Below are 21582 nucleotides of genomic sequence, written 5' to 3'. Positions count from 1 at the left end.
GAGTGCAGTGGCACAATCTCAGCTCACTGCAACCTCCACCTCCCGGCTCAAATGATCTTCCCACTGCAGCCTCCGTAATAGCTAGTGCTACAGATATGCACCACCATGCCCTCTAATTTTTCTTTTTTTTTCCTTTTACACACAACCTTTTTTCCCCCATTAGGAGTTATTATCTGATGTTTTTATTTGCCTAGTTTCTTTCTGTCTTCTCAACATGTTCAGACCATCAGGTAATGTCTCCTCTCAAAGAGCTCACTTTTTGTTACATATCCCCTTAGTACCCCTGGCACTTAGCATTTTTTCCCATTTCCAACTGTTGGTACCCATGACTCATCTCGGAGGGCTTTCTCTGGTCCCTGGAGCCCACTTGACCTGCACACAGAGCAGGCCTGAAGAGCCAGGGAATTCCTGTGCCCTGGGAGTAGCCTTCAACCTGTGATTGGTGAAAGTTAGTTGATAAATTCCCTACTTCCTCACTCCTCAGACAGGATAACTGAGCCGCTTGCCCTGACTTGTGCCTTAGGATTCCCCAGTGGGATGAAGCTCCAGCTGCCCCCAGTGGAACTTGCTTGATAGTGCACCTCGTGCTGTGTCTTCCCATCCAGTCAACTTCCCAAGTTAAACTACCTGCACTTGAACTTTATCTCAGGGTCTGCTTAGGGGAGAACCAGAACCAAAATAATTCCAGGCTTTCTGATCTGTTTGTGCCTGGTATACAGCTGTCATATCGACGTCTCTGGGTCATTTCTTACCCAGACAGCATTGGGGTAGCAGCTTAACTAATGAAGAAAAAATTAACGGAAAGAAGATTCCTAGAGCTGAAGAAGCCAAAAGGAACTTGGTCCAAATGCTTCCTATTTATTGCTGCACTATGTGCTACACAACATGCGGTTCCCAAAGTATACGCTTTATGAACAGCAATAGTTACCATTGCTCCATTTTATCTTTTTCAAAATACAAACAGCGTTGGTTTTTTTTGTTAGGATAAGAGTAAGACCCATTCAGTATAAGAATTTAAAAAACCAGGAAAGTTTTAAGGAAGAAAGTGACAGTTACAGGGAGTTTCCACATAATAGAAATCATCTCTGTAAATCTTTGTTCTGTAATCTTGACATTATTTTCTGTAGACACATATGTACTTTGCCATTTTTTTAAAAAAAATAATGGAATGGTTTCTGCTATTAACCTGCTTTTTTCATATATTAGTATTATATATTGTGGTCTATTTTCCGTGCTAATAAATACACATAAGGAATATATACATATATGCATATATGTGTGTGTGTATTTTTTTTTTGAGGTGGAGTCTCGCTCTGCCACCCAGGCTGGAGTGCCGTGGCGTGATTTCGGCTCACTGCAACCTCCACCTCCTGGGTTTATGCAATTCTCCTGCCTCAGCCTTTTGAGTAGCTGGGTCTACAGATGCATGCCACCACACCTGGCTAATTTTTTGTATTTTTAGTAGAGACAGGGTTTCACTTTATTAGCCAGGATGGTCTCGATCTCCTGACCTTATGATCCACCCACCTCAGCCTCCCAAAGTGCTGGGATTATAGGCGTGAGCCATTGTGCCCATCCAGCAATATATTTTTTAATGGTTGCATGGTATTTCTGTGTATTTATGTGTTATATACACGGTGCCGTGAGTTAACATTCCCTCACTAATCAACATTTAGGTTGTTTTCAGTGTTTTGCTATTATAGAAAACATTGCAGTGAATGTCCTGTTGCACGCATTTTGTTGACACCTGGTCATGAACTGCAGGGTGCTCTAGTAGGCATATTGTAATTGCCCTTCAGAAAAGGAGTACCAGCTTATGCATTCAGCAATGCCATTACTTGCATTAAACAGATTCTTCAGTGACTTTTCTAAAGCAGTTGTTACTGAGGGCCAGGGCTGGATTAGAATTGCATCATTTTATGTTCTACACAGTTCTCCTACCAGCCACCTGCTCACTGTGGCTCACTGTAGCCAGAATCCTCTTGGGTTGCTGTTCATGTTCCAGAAGGCCAGGTGCTATTATTTTAATGTGAATTGTGAAGATAGATATATTAAGTTAGAATAATGGATCATATTTTATGTCAAGGAGGGTTAAAAGAGTGGGTAGTCCTAGAAATAGCATGATTTACAACTCTGTAGTGTCTCAAAATAGCTCACTTGCAGACACGCTAGTTTTCTCTCTCTTTCCATTGTTGGGTAGTCACGATGCCACTCACTTAAATCCATATTGGGAACAAGGCTCATATTTTAAAACGTTCAGTTTCTTCATCTGTAAAATACGCATAAGGATGGTAACTGCCTCAGAGTATGGTTGTGAGGGCTTAACCAAGAAAATGCTTCTGAAGTGGGCTAGAACAGTGTCCGGCTTAAGCAAGAAAATGCGTCTGAAGTGGGCTAGAACAGTGTCCGGCTTAAGCAAGAAAATGCGTCTGAAGTGGGCTAGAACAGTGTCTGGCTTAAGCAAGAAAATGCGTCTGAAGTGGGCTAGAACAGTGTCTGGCTTAACCAAGAAAATGCGTCTGAAGTGGGCTAGAACAGTGTCCGGCTTAAGCAAGAAAATGCGTCTGAAGTGGGCTAGAACAGTGTCTGGCTTAAGCAAGAAAATGCGTCTGAAGTGGGCTAGAACAGTGTCTGGCTTAACCAAGAAAATGCGTCTGAAGTGGGCTAGAACAGTGTCCGGCTTAAGCAAGAAAATGCGTCTGAAGTGGGCTAGAACAGTGTCTGGCTTAAGCAAGAAAATGCGTCTGAAGTGGGCTAGAACAGTGTCTGGCTTAAGCAAGAAAATGCGTCTGAAGTGGGCTAGAACAGTGTCTGGCTTAACCAAGAAAATGCGTCTGAAGTGGGCTAGAACAGTGTCCGGCTTAAGCAAGAAAATGCGTCTGAAGTGGGCTAGAACAGTGTCTGGCTTAACCAAGAAAATGCCTCTGAGGTGGGCTAGAACAGTGTCCGGCTTAACCAAGAAAATGCGTCTGAAGTGGGCTAGAACAGTGTCTGGCTCCATAATGTCGGTGATTAGTATTACTGTATCAGGTAGCACCTGTCGGTGCTTGTAAACCCATGAGTTCATCAGAGTAGTCGACTGGCCAGGCTGGATGGAAAGGAAGGCTCAAGGTGGGGAGGATGAGAGGGTGGAGGTGCTTAGGTTCAAATGAGGGAAGGCGTGGGGGATAAGATGAAATGCTTAGAGACCCTGGAGAAGATGATATTGGACCTGACAGGCTTGCTGTTATGAACAAGTTTGAAAGTGACCATTAATAGGGATGTTAATGGTATTTAATAGACACGTTTTCAGGAGATATAGCAATGTAAATCCAGGGAGGAGTAAAGTGATTTTCCCACTGTTAAGTGTAGGTTTGTTTGTAATCTCTTGAAAGCTGAAATCTTAAATTCCCAGCCCCTGACTCAGGTGTGACCAGTGTTACTTCCTGGGCAGAAAAATGAGATCTGTAAACCATTTCACAGGATGCAAATGGCACGTGAGAATATCATCAGAAACCAGTCAGTTCGTTCTGGGATTGTGTATGTGCAAAATAAATAATGTTTCACAATTTAAAAATAAACCTCAAGATATCATTCATATTTTTATTATGCATGTTGAATTATGCTTGAAATTAAGCATTTTAACACCTGGAGCAATCAAAATTAAATTGAAGTTAATATTCATAAATGCATTTACAGCTCATTTCTCTACCCACCGTAATTGCTGTCTCAGAGTCAACAAGTGCTATGTGTGCTCTAGCAAGGGAGTGATCCCTAATGGGCTTTTCTTCTTCTTTTTTCTTTTATTTTAGGGGTTGGAAAAACAACATTGATCCAGAAAGCCAGTGAGGTTTTAAAATCCTCTGGTGTGCCTGTCGATGGATTTTATACAGAAGAAGTCAGACAGGGAGGGAGAAGAATAGGATTCGATGTCGTCACGTTGTCCGGCACCCGGGGGCCTTTATCTAGAGTTGGGTACTGATATTTCATTTCTGTGTTGTTTGATTGTCTAAGCTCCCTTCCATCTGTGCTTTGGTAGATTTTCAACAAGAGCTAAATTCACCAAAAGCAAATACTCTATTGGGTTCTTAGATGCCAATCTGCTTCTTTAGGTTGACTGTTTCTCCCTGGGCACAAGGTTGAGCCAAATGATCTCCTCTATCCTGAAGAATCTTGGGCCTTTAGGGATTTCTCAGAGAAAGAAGACAGAATGAAATCATTACATGACAAAAAGTCATATTTTACTTAAAACTTATTCACCAAGTTATAAACGCCGCTCACTTTATAATTCTTAGTCCTGTTTCTAGTGCCACTTTTCAAAGACTGTTGATGCAGTAGCTGCTTGGAGCTTATAGCCTTGCTATAACCGCAAGGCCCATTGTTGGAGGTGTGGATATTTAGGGTACGTCTGTTCAAAGCAGAGAAAACCTGATCAGCTTTGCAGACCACTGCATTTTGTGTTGGTCATTTTTAAGGTTGACCTAGCATATGTGGAATGCCAGAGGCTCAGTGGAGCAGCTAAAACCCAGAAATCAATACCGGAGTTTTTCAACAAAGAATACAATGTCTTTTCCTTCAGGTTACAGCCTCCATCTGGAAAACGTGAATGCCGAGTTGGGCAGTATGTGGTTGACCTGACTTCTTTTGAGCAGTTGGTGCTCCCTGTCTTGAGGAATGTGAGTACGTGGTTTCTGCTTTTTGAACCCATCTGCTCTTAATGCACTGTGGGAATTGCTAGCCATGGAAACAGAATGCCTTTTGCTCTCAGAGTTCCCAGTTTTGCATTTTACAGTTTAAAAGTCATCAGGTGATTGAGTCTTAATAAGGATAAACAACATAATTTGCTGTCACTCTGAGCTACAAGTAAATTCCTATAAATTCAATACACATAAATATTTTATTTCGGAAAGGCTCTTGATGCCCAGGTGCCAACATTCCCAAAGACAGGTCTTTCCTCTGTCTTCTCACATTCATGTCTTAACCTGGTTTCACAGCACAACAAACATTTAGGAAGAAAAAAATGTCATTATATAAACATAATCACCAGTTGTTACCAAATGCCTAGCAAGTACTGTAAGCAGTTAAGACATTATATCATTATATTACCTTTTTCAAAAAAGAAAAAAACAACTTCATTGACATCTTACAACTTCTTCCATTCTACGTTTAATGTCTTTTATTTCATTTGCTTGCCTAATTGCCCTGGCTAGAACCTCCATGACAACATTGAATAAAAGTAGTGATAGTAGATATCCTTGTCTTATTCCTAATCTTAGGAAGAAAGTATTTAGTCTTTCACCATTATGTGTGATGGTAACTGTGTCTTTGTGTAGAGTTTATGCCGATGTATTTTGTTGAGGATTTCTGCATCTGTATTCACAAAAGATACAGTCTGTAGCTTTCTTTTCTTGGGGTATTGTTCTTTTGGTATCAGGTTAATAGTGGTCTAATAGAGTGACTTAGGAAGTGTTTCTCTTCTAATTTTTGGAAGAGTTTGTGAATGATTGGTATTAATTTTTCTTTGATTGATAGAATTCACTAGAGAAGCCATGTGGGCTAGGTTTTTCTTGGTGAGAAGCTTTTAAATGACCAATTCAGTCTCTTCTTATATGTCTGTTGATTTTGTATGTTTTGTTGAATCAGTTATGGTGATTTGTACCTTTTAGTAATTTGTCCATTTCATCTGAAGTATCTAAGTTGCTGGCATACAGCTGGCATACAGTTGTTCATAGATTCACCCATAATGCTTTTTATTTTGTAAGATTGGTGGTATTGTCACTTCTTTCATTCTTTATTTTAGTTATTTAAATCTTCTCATTTTTCTTGGCCAGTCTAAACGTTTGTCAATTTAGATGATCTTTTCAAAGAACCAATTTTTGTTTTATTGATGATGTATTGTTTTATGAACCTATTTATCAAATATTACATACTGTGTATACAGTCATGAACAAAACAGACATGTTTTCTGCTCTCTCAAAACTGTTTGTCTAGTGGGAAAGGTAGATACTAAATAAATTTGTACTTGTCATTAATGCTGTGACAGAAAAGAGCAGGGTGCTATGAGAGAGAGGGACAGGAAGAACTGACCTGAGAGCAATGGACCAGGAAAGAGTTCTGAGAAGATGACATTTAAATAGAAAGGAAAAGGTGAGAGGGCACTGGAGAGAGACAGTTAGTATGGGGCATCTGTATGTGTCAGGGCAGGGAGGTCTGGGGATAATATTCTAAATGGCAGGAACAGATACGTTAAGACCTCAGAGCCCTGGAGCAGGAGCAGGTGAAGAAGGTGAATTTGGTGAGGTGGGGGCCATATGATGCAGGGATCTGCAGGGATTTCACTTAAGGAATGTGAGTGTTATTTAATCTTTTATAGACTTACTACTTTGATTCGTGAAAATTAAATGGTACAGACATGTCTCAAAAACCAATTATAAACCATCCAGAGGTTTCCATGGCACCAAGGAGTCCAAGGTCTTTCTAGTGGCCAAGAAGGCCCTGTGATACCTGGCCTTACTAACCTCAGACCTCATCTTGCCATTCTTCAGCCACCCTTGTCAATCACTTCCCACACATGCCAGCCTGAGACTCCTTGGCACTTGCCATTTTCTTTGGTGAGCATACTGTCTTCTAAGATCTTTGCCTCTCTGTTCCTTGGCATTCAGAGCTCAACTGAAGTATGTAGTGGCAGTTGCCCAAAGGCTGCTGAAGACTTTAGCTATAGCCTGCTAAGGATCATTCTAATCTCAGAGGGCTGGTGGTATCTTATGATCTGTTTCAGCAGGGATTTGTGCTTCTTGGAACCCAACAAGTTCTCCTTTTCTTCCTATCCCCTATTTCCTCCTCCCATTTCCTTCTTCCCTAATTCCTTCCTCTTGGAACTTTCCCTCAGTTCCTATGCTAGGGACTCTTGTGGCCGATGTGTTGTGGAGGAACAGAGAGCATGGTACTTTTCTTTTGAGTTTTCCCATCACGTACGTTCCTCTTTACTTAAATGTTCAAAAGGCAAGTGAAATACTTGACATGAAATTCCAGGTGAAGATTCTGGTTTTAGGAACTGACTGCGTCAATGCAAAGAAGTTTTTACTTAACCTGCTCAGACAGAGTAGACCAAATCCTGGGAGAAGAGTATGCACAGGTGCTTGGTGTCTAGCTGCAAGATTATATAAGAGATCATGTGCTGACCAGATTAAAGCATTAATCTGTTTTCTAATTAAAAAATAAAGAAATACAGAATTCTCCCAACTTTTTATATTCTGATTACCAAGTGCAGACATGCACATTCCATGTAGAAAAAGTTCCTAGCAGGGGATTTGATATGCTTTGGCTCTGTGTCCCCACCCAAATCTCATCACGAATTAATCCTCATGTGTGGAGGGAGGGACCTGGTGGAAGGAGATTGGATCATGGGGGTGGTTTCCCCCAGGCTGTTCTCCTGATAGTTAGGGAGTTCTCATGAGATCCAGCGGTTTCAAAAGTGGCCGTTTTCCCTGCACTCTCTCTCCTGCCACCACATGAAGAAGATCCTTGCTTCCCCTTCGCCCTCCACCATGATTTCAAGTTTCCTGAGGCCTCCCCAATCATGCGGAACTATGAGTCAATTAAACCTCTTTTATTTATAAATTACCAGTCTAGGTAGTGTCTTTATAGCAGTGTGAAAATTGACTAATATAGGATTCTTACCCAGTTGGGGTCGTGGATTTCTTTTCTGGAGCAGAAATTTTTCTCTCATCATACATATTTTACTGGAATGAAAAAAGGAGAAGGAATTGGTCTTTTGTCTTTATACTAAAAAAAAAAAAAAATTAAAATAATTAAGCAACAAAACTGGAGAGTAAAAGAGATCATTTTTGATACTGGCAATGAAAACAACCAAGTAAACTGGAAGCTTTAGAAACTCTTTATAAAGGGACACAGTGTTAGTTCATAGAGCCTGGGATCTATGAAAACATAAACTCTGATAATAAGAAATATTTATCATGTGTAAGAAATTGCACTATGTATGAGTAAAAGTTTGAGGTGTGTGTCTATGTTTTAATAAAAAAAAAAATAAGAAAAAAGGTACTTTTCTGATGAGGCTAAGCAGGCCTATGCCTGTTTGCAGGTGGGGAAGTGAGCATGTGGGTGGGACCTGTCATAGTGGCCCACACCTGTAATTCCATCTCTTTGGAAGGCTGAGGCAGGTGGATCACTTGAGGCCAGGAGTTTGAGACCAGCCTGACCAATATGGTGCAACCCAGTATCTACTGAAAAAAAAAAAATCAGCTAGAGATGGTGGCACATGCCTATAGTCCCAGCTACTCGGGAGGCTGAGGCAGGAGAATCACTTGAACCTGAGAGACAGAAGTTGGAGTGAGCCAAGGTGGCAACATTGCATTCCAGCCTGGGCAACAGAGCAAGACTCCGTCTCAAAAAAAAAGAATGTGGTCAGGAGCTGAAGAGCAACTGGAGGTGAGGGAAAGGCTCGGGAGGCCCAGACACAACCCAGGTCCACCTTGCGGAGCTGCTCTGGTTGTTTCTTTAGGCAGAAATGGAGCCTGGGCATCATGGTTGCTCATGAGAAATAAAGAAAAATAGAGCATATGTGGTAAGCGTTCTAGACTCAGGAAGGTTTTTAGAAAGCCTTTAGTGGGGTTGACTGTTAATTATTTTCACTCCATGAATTAACTCTTTCCTTATTTGTCAACATTTATTATTTTCTTGAGTATTCAAGTTCTAGATGTTCATGGTAAAAAATTACAAAAAATGTAAAATAAAAATTAAAAATACAACGTGAATAACTCATAATCTTATCACCAAGTTAGTCAATGTTAGCATATTTTGTTTCTCCTCCTTTTGTATATACCTAGTTTGTTTATTCAGTCATTCAAGATCAGGAAAAATGTTATGTATAGTCTCATAGGTTTGGTGTTTGTTTCCCTTAATGTGATTAAGGGACATGGGAATGGTCCCACCACACGATAATCTTCAAAGCTGGGAGATTTTAATGGTTTCATCCTATTTCATGATATGAGTTTTCATCTTTGATTTAATTATTGCTCCCTCAGTGTTGGGCATTCAGGTTCTGTATCGCCATTGTAAGTAACTTTGCAACAAAGCACCCTTTATACCTGAGTCTTTTTCTCTAGGTGTGATTGTTTCCTTAGGGAGAGTCTAAAAGGGGAAGTATGAGCTGGCGGGGTGTGAGCTTTCAAGGTCTTGTTAGTGCTGTGTTGACTTTGTGCCCCACTGCCAGGGTGTGAGTGTGCTTGTCTTGCTGCACTTTGCCAGCCCTGAGCACTGAACTTATTTTCAATATCAAACACACTGCTTTGCTTTGATTTGCGTTTTTCAGTTCCTAATGGGGTTAAGTGTTTTTCAGTTGTTCTTTAAGGTTTCCTTAATTTAAATTGTTCATCCAACGCTCTTCCCAATTCTTTTCTTTGGGCTTAAATCGATCTTTTGTAAAGCAGATAGCCTTTTTATATTATTGATTCTGTTTTTCTCAGTTTGTCACTTCAATTTGGTGATTTCTTTCCTTCAACATAGAGAAAAGTTTGTCCCTATTCCAAATGTATATAAAATTTTACCTATATATTTCTTTTTCTGCATCCTTTTTTTAAACATTTATGTTTTCAATCCCTTTGGATCTATCTTGAGTGTAATATACAATGAGGTTCCCAACTGATTTTTTTCCAGGTATTTAGCCAGTTTACTAAAACTGTTTGTTAAATAACCCATTTATAATTAGTTTTTTATGCTTAATTGATTATATTAAAACTCTGTGTGTGTGTGAAGTGTTTCAGCGTTATCTGTTATCTTCCATTGATCTGTTTGATCCTTGCATCAGTACCACAGTATTTTAATTACCAGGGTAATTGTTTATATTTTTCTTCTGCAAAAATGGTCTTGTTCAGAAACTCTAGTAATGGTGGCACTAATAGCAGTAAACTATTATTGAGCGGAAACTAAGTACCAGGCATGAACTCATTTAATCCTCAGAACACTATCACTATATTCCTATTATACAGATGAGGAAACTGAGGCATAGAGTAGAAAGTTACTTTCTCAGGGACACACTGTATAAGTGATGGAGCTGGAGCAAACTATAATCAAGACTTTTACTATCCATTATAAAAATGTCTTCTATGGAGTGATTGGAACTATAGCTATTTTGACATAAAGGCTATTTTAATTTTTCAGATAATCTTCATTCTCCACAGACAAAATCATGTTTCTCTTTCTTCATTAATTTCTTTAAAATTTTTATTGGTGAGGTTATTCATTCTCCTGGTTCTGGTGCTACTAGAGTTAGGATTGTTTTTTCTATTTTCTAATGATCAAGGCTGATAAGATAATGCTGGGCTTTTACATAATTCCATTTTTGACAGCTACCCTGAATGCTTTATTAAAATTTGATGCAATGTAAGATTTAGCATTTTATTCTCCTACTCACACAAAATCATGACAATGGATTATGATGTTTTCAAGAACAAAGGACATCTACTCAAAGCCTTGTTTTCCAGGTGAACAGTGTCATTTTTTGCAAAGATCTGTGGAAGAAATAGTAAGCAAGAATCAGAACACCCAGTGAAAACCAACATAGTTGAACCTTGTATTTTCCTGTTTTGATTAAAATAAGGCTTTAAAATGTATTTGTTTTTTAGAGCAGGATCTACTTTTGATTCTGAAATAGACTGTTTTAGAAAATCTTAGAAACTTCCTTTGAAGGCGGGAGGATTCCTGTCTAGGGAAAAGTATTTTGTTTTTGTTTTTTTTGACTGTTGATCTGGAAGTGTTCCTTAGTGTTTCAGGCCACTTAGCTTTAGAAAGAATGCAGAAAAACCAAGTTCTAGTCAGGATCCATTCTTGAAAGATTGACCAGTGCCTCAGCATTGCTAGAATTTCCGTCCTTGCTGTTAGCAACTGTAGCATTTGATTCTTTGTTCTCCTTCAGTTTCTGTTTCTCTACCTCGTGTATCACAAGTATAATGCAGGATCAGCCAGGGAAATTAAGAGCTATCCGGCGCAAACAGAAAATCAGCTTTTAAATTGTCAGTAACGACATTCCTGCAGTGAATTGACATAAGAAAATGAATTGAAAATTCAGTATGAGGTTGACTCTGCAGTTCATTTTGCAAGATTTTTCATGGCCAATCTTCCTAATTTCTACTGGGCAGAGACCGAGGCTTTATTATTTCTGATTGCTGGTCTTGGTGAGATTCTTTTGATTTAGATGCTAAGCAGGCTTTTGCCCTGGGTTATGATACCTTCATGCCTTTCTTGCAGCCCACTCTCAAGAAACACAGAGTTGCATGCTCCTTAAGCTGGACTGGGGTTGAGTTTGTATAAACCGCTGCCTTTTTCCCTTTTCCTCACTGATTTTGTCCCATTTCTAGCACTTTCTTCTCTCTTGTCTCCCATGCATATCAGTCTAAAACTCCACACTCCATTAGGAGGAAGTTCATATGGGGTGAGTTGGTTGTTTTCTTGAATCTGGTACTGAGAAAGTACATAGGGGTGTGTGTGTGTGTGTGTGTGTGTGTGTGTGTTTTGTACTGATAATAATTTTTTAAGTTCATTTGGATAAAATTTTACTCTCAGAGAAACTTATGAGAATAGTGCAAGAACACTTGTATACTCTCATTATCCAGAGTCACCTATGTTTATCATTTGGCTTGTTTGCTTATTCTCTCACCGTGTGTGAGAGAGTGTGTGTAAGTGTGCATGTGTGTGTGTATATAAATATATAAGCTGGAAGGGGGTGACCGTTTGAGAATATGTTGCAATCATCAAGGTACTTTACTCCTAAATGTTCAATATATTTTTCCTAAAAATAAGGATATGCTTTTACATAATCAATATAGTTATCAAGCTCTGTAAATCTTACATTGAAAAAATACTTTAATCTATCATTAGTGTTAAAAATACTTTGATCTATCATTAGTAAACTATCATTAGTATCATCAATTGACTTAATATTCTTTGTAACATTTCTTTTCCTGCAGTTCAACATCCAGCCTAGGGTCAGGTGGTACGTTAAGTTGTCGCATCTCCAGAGCCTCCTTTAATCTGAAACATTTCCACAGTTTCTCTTTGTCTTCCAGGACTTTGACATTTGTAAAGAATATAGTTCCAGTTTAATAGAACACTCCTCTTTTGGAGTTTTTCTGATGTTTCCTCATGACCGAAGTCAGCTAGAATGCTCCATAAATGATGATGCATCCTTCTTGAGTATCTCATCTGGAGGCATGTGATGCTTAGTGATATTAATTTTGATTACCTGATCAAGGAATTGTCTTATTTCTCCACTGTATAGTTGCTATTTTTTTCCCCTTTGGTGGGGAGATACTGTGAGACCATGCACATCCTCCTCATCAGATTTCCCCTAGCCAATTCTAATTTTATCTAAACTTTATTAGATCATCTTAAGATAAAAATAATTTTCTCTTGAGGCCTTAATTGGCAAGCAAATTTAACTACTCTCTTTTGAAATACTTTCTGCGGTAAGGTGAGCAGTAATTAACAAACATAAAATTACTATACATTGAAACCAAACTAAGAAAAAGCTGTAATAGTTGAGTTTTTTCCTACTCTAAGCTGTACTTCTCTCTATTTGCATCCAGTTACCTATTTATCCGGTTACCTCCCCATTAGAAAAACAAGCCATCACCATTTTATTATAGCAAAAACAATCAGTTTTTTCTCCTCTGGGCAGTTTCTAATGAAAAGGATATCAGGTATCAAAGATACCAAACATTTACCAAACAAAAGTTTAAATATTGATGAAAATTTTTTTAAACTAAGCATGTGAATTTTTTTTTTTTTAATTTAGTTTTTGGAAACATTGTCAAAATGACAGGAAGGTGGACATATGAGGATACCTGGACATAGCTCTTCTACCATCTGCACGGGGGTGTGCTCCTGGTGGAGGAGAGAGGTCCCTTTACCCTCCATCATACCTGTTTCTGCAGTGGGCCATTCGCTATTTATACTCAATGAAATGGTTTCAGTGATGTTTTTCTCAGACCCAAAATATGAGTTCTTTATAAATTGAAGTTTTGTGCCTGTGCCTCTGTAGATCCCTAAACACCAGAGTGCTGTTCCTTCTCATTGGAGAGGAAAGCGATTTCTTCATGGTTAGGTCAGTTTTCTTGATGCTGTTCTTTATTTCCTAGACGAAAGTGTGTAGGTGTATTGTGTGCAGGGTATGGAAGAGAGCTTTGAATTCAGGTGATCTCTGGTTTGCCTCCAGTTCTGTCACTGTGCTCTCAGTGATTTTTGAGTAAGTCTCTTAATGCCTAATTTCATTTCCTCATCTGTAAAACAGATGCTGATACTTCCTATGTGAAGTTGCTGGGACGACCGAATGTATTGCTTGTCAAGTGCCTTGGCCCCTGGCTCCTAGGAGGTGCTCAACAGAGCAGTAGCTGTGATTGTGTTCTGGAGGAGTTAATTGAGGTGTGAATGGCAGTACCTTGGGAGGAGCCTCCCATCACAATTTGGTTTGTGTTTGCCAGGGAGCTGGGGGCCAGAGTGGGATATAATCTGTCATGGAGTCCCAGGAGCCCAAATGTCCAGGGCGGTCCCAAGTGCTCAGAGCATGAGGAGGACAAGTAGTACTGGGCTCACCATCCCACTGGACTGACTTTCAGCCAGTAGGTATTGTTTCAGTCCCAAGATAGCTTGGAAAACCCCACGGGCGCCGTTCAAATGCTCTTCAGTCAGGTGACCATGTGAGTAAGCCCGCATGAGTCCTGAAAGGCCATGTAGGAAAGGATATCCAGGAAAAGCCTCAGAACTAGTCTGTCTGGACACTGATACGAGGATCTCTGGCATGTCCAAGGGAGCAGCTTCTGCCCAGAGTATGCTTGACTGGGGAAGGGCCGGGCTACCAGGCGCCATCGGGTAGTCTAGACACCTTGTCCTGGCTGTGCCCTGGAGACTCACAGTCCATATACCACAGACAGCAAAGGGATTATGAAACTTGAAGGCTTGGAATAAACACACGTAAAATCTGACTGGAGCCCTGCACTTTTAGCTAATAACTTCAGTGGGTGAGGAACTGTGGGCTGACTCAGAGATGGCTGCTGTTACCACCATTTGTCTTTCTGCTTCCCCAGAACGTGCTGCTGTTTGGGGGAAGGGCCCAGTTTCGCTGCCTGACTTCTGACAGACACTCCTTATTCACTCTCATGACTTGCAATACTTGCTGTCCCAGACGGGTGAGCTCAGGAGCTAGTCTGTGTGTCTGATATTAAAATAAAACAAACCAAACAGTCCTCCTAAAATTAACCTTAATACCGCTAGAAATATTTATTGTGCAATTAATTCAGAATAAGGCAAAGACCACTTTGATTAGCTTGCTCTCGTTCAAGTATTTTGGTTAAATGAAATTAATTACTTTGTGTTTATATGCGCTTGGTATTTTTAAAAGTGTATATAAAAATAAAGGATCCCCCCAAAAAGAACACACTATTTTCAGGTCTCTGGTCTCTGATATAATTTATATGAAGATATTTTGTTCCTCTAAGACAGTTTAATCTTTCTGGAAAGCAAACCAGCTGAGTGTAACCAAAGTTAGTTGAAGTTATAAAATTATTCATAGCTTATCTTATTGCTGGTCAATGTTAAGACTCTATCTAGGGAAATATCTTCTCTCCCAGAACAGGGAACTAAAAGTGTGCTTTGTGGCTGAACATTTATAATCAACTGAAATGAAAGCCTGTGGGGGTATGGCCAGGAAGGCTAGTGTGTTACATAGGATGGAAGTGTGGCCCTGGGAGGACCTGCTGTTTGGGTTGTCCTCTGCGGAGAGGCTGTGAGGGGAGGAAAGGGTGTGCCCTGGATGGTGTGTACATTCCAGATGGTGTGTGCCTTGTGATTATGACCACGTGGCTGAGAGCCACCTACAGTTTTTACACACTCCTTACTCCAGCAGCTGCAGGTAGAGTTTCTCTGGGAGCTCATTAGGACTCTCCCACCATTGGGGGGTGGGGGTGAGGGTGGGGGGATGCTCCTTACCATCTTCAAACCTGGGTCCCTAGTGCTCTAAGTCTGTCTCTGTCAGTTTAGAACAGTGTAAAGCGGGTGTTTGGTTACTTACTTATTTCTCTGTTTCCCTCTACAGTTGCTTGAATTTATATAGAAATAAAACCATATTAAACATTACAGTGGTTCCTTTTTTAAGACCTTGAGTATATGATCATGTGCTGTTTAGAAAAGCAAGCTGAGTATCTACAGGCTTCAGAGTAACTCAGCATCTGACATCTTTCTCTCAATTGAATATGAATAACTTGCATTTTTAATTAAAAATCACAGACTTATTTTTGAGATTCCTGAAGTTTCTGAATTATAAAATTCCCTAAATCTGGACAGAATGAGGATTTTATGTAAGCTAAGGTTCTAAAATGAGGATTTCCAATTGGTAGAAGGTAATGTATGCATGTGTGTTCAAATATTTTTGTGCTGAAACTTAAATGAATGTTGGTGAGCTTTCACTGGTGAATGTTCTAGAGAATTGCAGGAAGGCTGGTTGTTGAAGAGCCATGCACTTTTTAACGGTACCTGTTTATATAAATGTGGCCACGTGCATTTTACTACCCTCATGTATACAGTCAAATAAATACATGTGCCTGTGTACGCACATTCTTTCATATCACTTCCTGTCTGATTCGGCACCTTCCAGAAGTGTCACTTTGAGGTGCCAGAGTAGGTTTTATTTGGCTTTTAGATGATAGCCTCCAGAGGGATGACATCCACAATTACTTATCATCTCTGGGGTCAGCGAAATGTCCACAGCACTCGGGAACAGTGAGGTCAGTTGGAGTGGCATGCTCCCAGGGGGGCAGAAACCTTCTGTGCAGTGGTCTTTTTTTATTATCATAGACAGATGGTTGATAGCTGTTTTATTTCTTCCAAATTTGGCTTTTGTTTTTGGAGGAAAAACTTGAAATAAGTAGTGACTTACTTCATAGATGCTCTGCCCTTCTCCCCGACCCCACTAGTGGAGGGTGACATTGCCCCTTCAGCTCCCCACTTCTCAGCTCTGGGACATTGGTAAGTTCCCCAGGAAGGATGCAGATGAGGACAACCATGTACCTGCCCTAAGTGGGGAGACCAGGCATGTGTACAGATCAACTTAACCGAGAGGTAAAAACGAAGCGTGTCAGAAACACAGAAGTGTGGAGATTGTTCAGACCTCTTTTGGGTGATTATAATAGACTCCTTGTTGATCTCTTAGCTAATAAAATGAGTGGAAAAATATTTCATAAGTGTACAATATGCAGTAGGAAAATAGAGTACTGCTTACCTAAAAGCTTCTCCACTGCTTCTGTGTGCTGCTGCTTCTGTACCGTCACAAATGGGGTTTAGACACCCACCATCTTATATTGTCTATTCAAAAGAAGTCTAACATGTGTTCCTGAGTCCACAGCCAGCAGTCTTTCTAGCACAACTTGAGAGCCTCCTTGGCTTAAACTCTTTCAGCCATGGGAGAAAATTCCCACCCCTGGGTGTGCCATCAAAGGCCTTTAGGATCCAGGTCCGCAGCCCCGTCTGTCACTGGCTGCCCTGGCTGCCACTGATCCCTACCACCGGCCACACTGTACCATATGCTGATTTGGCTTTTGGAATTTGAACACAATCCACTTTAACTCAGGCATGCCCTCTGGGACTGTATTACTGTCATTATTTAAGGAGTTAGAACTGTAGTGAAGAGTACTTTGTAAATCAGCTTTACATACAGTTTTCAAAATAATTGTGTATACAAACATGTAAGGTGTTTTTGCCATTCACCATTTGTTGAGGTGTTTATTACATGTTCTATTGTGTCCCTCCCATGGTAGAATCAACCAGAGTCCTATCAGCTAGCTTTCTCTAGGAAGGCTTTCTGTAGAGGACATGTGTATTGGTTATAGTGGCTATGGAACAAGTTATCTCAAAATTTAGCAGCTTAAAACAACAAACACATTATTGTACACAGTATCTGAGGATCAAGAATCCAGGTACAGCTTAGCTGGGGCTCTGAGGTTGCAGTCCAGCTGCTGGGTGGCGCTCTGAGTTGTAGTTCAGCTGCTGGGTGGGGCTCTGAGGTTGCAGTCCAGCTGCTGGGTGGGGCTCTGAGTTATAGTTCAGCTGTTGGGTGGCGCTCTGAGGTTGCAGTCCAGCTGTTGGGTGGCGCTCTGAGTTGTAGTTCAGCTGTTGGGTGGGGCTCTGAGTTGTAGTTCAGCTGTTGGGTGGGGCTCTGAGTTGCAGTCCAGCTGTTGGGTGGCGCTCTGAGTTGTAGTTCAGCTGTTGGGTGGGGCTCTGAGTTGTAGTTCAGCTGTTGGGTGGCGCTCTGAGGTTGCAGTCCAGCTGCTGGGTGGCGCTCTGAGTTGTAGTTCAGCTGTTGGGTGGCGCTCTGAGTTGTAGTTCAGCTGTTGGGTGGGGCTCTGAGTTGTAGTTCAGCTGTTGGGTGGCGCTCTGAGTTGTAGTTCAGCTGTTGGGTGGGGCTCTGAGTTGTAGTTCAGCTGTTGGGTGGGGTTCTGAGTTGCAATTCAGCTGTTGGGTGGGGCTCTGAGGTTGCAGTCCAACTGTTGGGTGGGGCTCTGAGTTGTAGTCCAGCTGTTGGGTGGGGCTCTGAGGTTGCAGTCCAGCTGCTGGGTGGGGCTCTGAGGTTGCAGTCCAGCTGTTGGGTGGGGCTCTGAGGTTGCAGTCCAGCTGTTGGATGGGGCTCTGAGGTTGCAGACCAGCTGTTGAGTGGGGCTCTGAGGTTGCAGACCAGCTGTTGAGTGGGGCTCTGAGGTTGCAGTCCAGCTGTTGGATGGGGCTCTGAGGTTGCAGTCCAGCTGTTGAGTGGGGCTCTGAGGTTGCAGTCCAGCTGTTGAGTGGGGCTCTGAGGTTGCAGTCCAGCTGTTGAGTGGGGCTCTGAAGTTGCAGTCCAGCTGCTGGGTGGGGCTCTGCAGTTGCAGTCCAGCTGCTGGGTGGGGCTCTGAGTTGTAGTCCTGCTGTTGGGTGGGGCTCTGAGGTTGCAGTCAAGCTGTTGTCTGGGGCTATGGTCATCTGAGGCTTGACTGGGAGGGCCTTGCCTCTAAGCTTGTTCATGTGGTTGCTGGCAGGCCCAGTTCCTCTTGGCTGTCAGCACGAGGCCTCAGTGCCTCATGATGTGGACCTCAGTGTCAGCTGCCTGAGTATCCTCACAGCATAGTACCTCTCTTCCCCCAGAGCAAGTGATTCGACAGAGGGAGTCCAAGACACAGACCAAGCTTTATATATATGCAGCCAGAAATTAAGTGGCACCTAAATACCTCAGGTTTAAAAGAAATGAGAAAGCAAGTTTTGGAGCCCTTATTGATAATAATGGCCTCTTTTTTCCATTTTGAGCCATATCAAATTCCCTGCGTGCTGGGGAGGACATAACTGCTATAGGCAGCTGCTTGTGTATTTCATAATTGGTCCATAAGCGTTGATGGAAAAAAGTGAAAATTAAAAGGAAACGAGTCTTGGCTAAAGGGGGAAAAAAGTAAATATGATTGCATGCTTTAGACCTCAGATTCTTTTTCTCATGACCTATTACTTCCTTGAAAATCCCTCTTGTAGCAGGCATGGTGGCCAGCCTCCGAGAGTCCTGTTGATTCCCAGCTCCTGGGACACACACCCTTGTGCAGTCCCCTCCTGCACAGTACCAGGGGTGGTCTGTGGGATGGTATGTCACTTTTTAAAATCAGTGAAAAGGTTTCTGTCTTTTTTACCTTGTTGGTGAGTGATTGGGGAGTGGGACCCATGGCCCCTTTTATTAATGTGACTCTGGTGTCCCCGTGAATGTCTTTGTCATTTTTAGGCCAACTCCAACAGTGGCCCAGGGCAAAGAGTGTGCATCATCGATGAGATTGGGAAGATGGAACTCTTCAGTCAGCCGTTCATTCAAGCTGTTCGTCAGACACTGTCTATCCCGGGGACTGTAATCCTTGGCACAATCCCAGTTCCTAAAGGAAAGCCACTGGCCCTTGTAGAAGAAATCAGAAACAGAAATGACGTGAAGGTGTTTAATGTGAGTACAGCCAGGCCTCCATGACCTGTAGAAATGGAGCAGATGATCTCAAATAGCAGATGGCTCTAAAATACATTGTTGGTTTTGAGTTAACATATTTTCCCTCCCATGCTGAAATATAGGTGAGTCTAATTTTCTAGAAATGTGTAGAACTTAAGTTATACCTCTACTTGATGAAAAAATAAACTTGCTTATGGGGGAGCCTCCTGACGGTCTCAGCTGTTGGGGCTGTTTTTTACTTCCATCTCTCCCACCAGACACCAGGACCTCTCTGGCATCAGAACTGTCTGATCTAAGGTGCTTGTTCTAACTCTTCTCAGATTGATAGGTCAGGTTGGGATACAGAGGCAAATATTTTTTGTTTTGTTTTATTTTTATTTTAATCTGGAAATAGTGATAATCTCTCTCTCTCTCTTTTTTTTTTTTTTTTTAAGAAAGAAAAAAGGAGTGGAGAGGAAGAAAAAGAGGGAGAGAGAACGGGAGTGTGTTTTAAAGGTTTCTCTTTTAAACCTGACCTACTTCTGCTTACGGGGAGAAGAGGCACAGCCTCCAGATGCTGAAGAACAGTACTGTCCAGTCGAACTTCCCATAGTGAGAGAAATTACTATCCGCATTGCTCAGAGCAGTAGCAACTAGCCACATTTGGCTATGTATGTTTAGGAAATTTAATCAAATTTAAATTGAATTATTTATTTAATCATATAAATAATCAAATTTAAATTGAATTAGACAGTCAGTTTCTCAGTCACATTGGCCACATCTGAGGTGCTCTGTGGCCTCATGTGGCTGCTGCATTAGCCAGTGCAGCCGGAGGGTCTGCTACTCACTGTGAGGCTTGCAGAATGGCAGCATGGGCGTCACCTGGGAGGGGGCCTTGCCCTGGTCCAAGGGATCAAACTGTGTGGGATGGCCCATGATCTGTGTTTTGGCAAGTTCTCACATGGTTTTTAGGTCCCCCGCACTTTGAGGAGCACTGCCGTCGACCACATGTGAGAGATGAGGGGCTGGGGCTCGTCAGCCAGTGGCAGCATCTGAGCCGATCATAAGGGACTCGTGGCATTGCTGACACTTTGTCTAAATACTTGCCTTTCTTTCCACATTGTCTGTCTGTTTTCCTCTTAGTCAGATATGGTCTCTCCCCAGCCCCTGCCCTTAGTTTCTTTGAGTCAGTGATAGCTGTGCTTTTGGCTGAGCTCTGCTTACACACCCCACTCCCCCTCCTCAGTTTAAAAGCTCCCTGGCCCTGCAAGTGCCAAGTGAATGAGTCAGGCAAGCAGGACCCCTCCTATTGGGGAGTGGAGAGAGTACCTGTGAGCACCTTATATCATGATCATTTTAATCACTGAGTAAAATGTTACCTTGGCCCACTGGCCCCAGTGGCAATATCTATATGGTTTTGATTTCCACCAAAGTATTCTGGAGTGTGGTGGTAAACAGCCATTAGGGTTAGACCAGCCAGACTTGCAAAAATGTGTGCACTCCTTCATTGATTTGTTTATTCATTCATTTGGTCAATTGTGATTGAGCACCTACTGTATGCTAGGTGTCGTTCAAAGTCTTGGGATACTGTGGTGAACGAGACTGACCAAGTCCCTGCTCTCATGAAGCTTACATTCTAGTGGAGGAGCTGGATACCAAAAATGTGAACAGACAAATATAGCAGATACTGATAAAGGCAAAAGTAAAGAAACCAGGCAGTGTGGTAGTTGGGGGCAGGAGTAGCAAAGGTGATCAGGGAAGGTCTCTTCAAGGAAGTGACATTTGAGAGCCCTGAAAAGTTTGTGGGGTTCTTCAGAGTTTTATATTGTCTTCCCTTACATAACGTGGCCTCCACATTAGAGGTTTTGTTTGTGATTATAGAGTTTCTATGGAAATAGAGGCAATGAATAGTGAAAGATCATGAAAAAAAAATTAGTTTTCAAGTCAGAGAGCTTCTAGGCTGGAAGACTGGGAAATTGCTAATGTTAGGCTCCAAGGATTGGCTAGCTCTGCAAACTAATCTAATCTAAAAGTCCTAAGGAAGGATTGAAGGGAGCTGACTGTGATGCCCAGAAATAAACTTTGTGTCTTTAGCTCATACTACATTTCTTTCTCTCTCAGACTCAAAATTATTCTCCAGGCAAGGTAATCATTGCGTCTAATGATCTGTAAATACAATGATTAGCTTGGAGTTAATTATGTAAGAGATAGGGACTGGCATACCCTGTTATTTTTTGTTGTTTGAGTTTGTATGGTTCCTCTGTTCCAGTTTTATTTTATTTTTTATTTAACTTAATTATTTTGGGAGAGGGTGGGCAGAGTCTTGCTCTGTTGCCCAGAATAATCTGTGCTGGAATTACAGGTGAAAGCCACTGTGCCTGGCCTGTTCCAGTTTTATAAATCAAGAACCTCATTTTCTTTCTTTTTTTATTTTTTTGAGAGAGACAAGGTCAGGGTCTGTTGCCCGGGCTGGAGTGTAGTGGCATGCTCTTGGTTCACTGCATCCTCCACCTCCCAGGCTCAAGCCTTCCTCCACCTCAGCCTCCCAAGAAGCTGGGACTATAGTCATGTGCCACCACACCTGGCTCATTTTTTTGCATTTTTTTGGAGAGATGGGG

The 21582-nt window shown here is 41.7% G+C and overlaps 1 protein-coding gene across 2 annotated transcripts in view; it reads left to right on the top strand.

Annotated features, from left to right (window-relative positions):
• Positions 1 to 21582, top strand: part of NTPCR (nucleoside-triphosphatase, cancer-related) — a 29456-nt gene that overhangs the window by 1973 nt on the left and 5901 nt on the right. The window contains exons 2-4 of one of the 2 annotated variants that reach the window (XM_002760804.7): positions 3792 to 3954; positions 4559 to 4655; positions 18776 to 18985. In XM_002760804.7, coding sequence (XP_002760850.1) covers positions 3792 to 3954; positions 4559 to 4655; positions 18776 to 18985 — 470 coding nt within the window. Of the gene's footprint in view, positions 1 to 3791; positions 3955 to 4558; positions 4660 to 18775; positions 18986 to 21582 lie in introns of both variants that reach the window. The other variant, XM_017966738.5, reaches the window with a different exon arrangement.

The sequence above is a fragment of the Callithrix jacchus genome, chromosome 19 (genome assembly GCF_049354715.1).
Source record: "Callithrix jacchus isolate 240 chromosome 19, calJac240_pri, whole genome shotgun sequence".
Classification (NCBI taxonomy): domain Eukaryota; kingdom Metazoa; phylum Chordata; class Mammalia; order Primates; family Cebidae; genus Callithrix; species Callithrix jacchus.
This window is presented reverse-complemented; position numbering and strand designations above follow the sequence as displayed.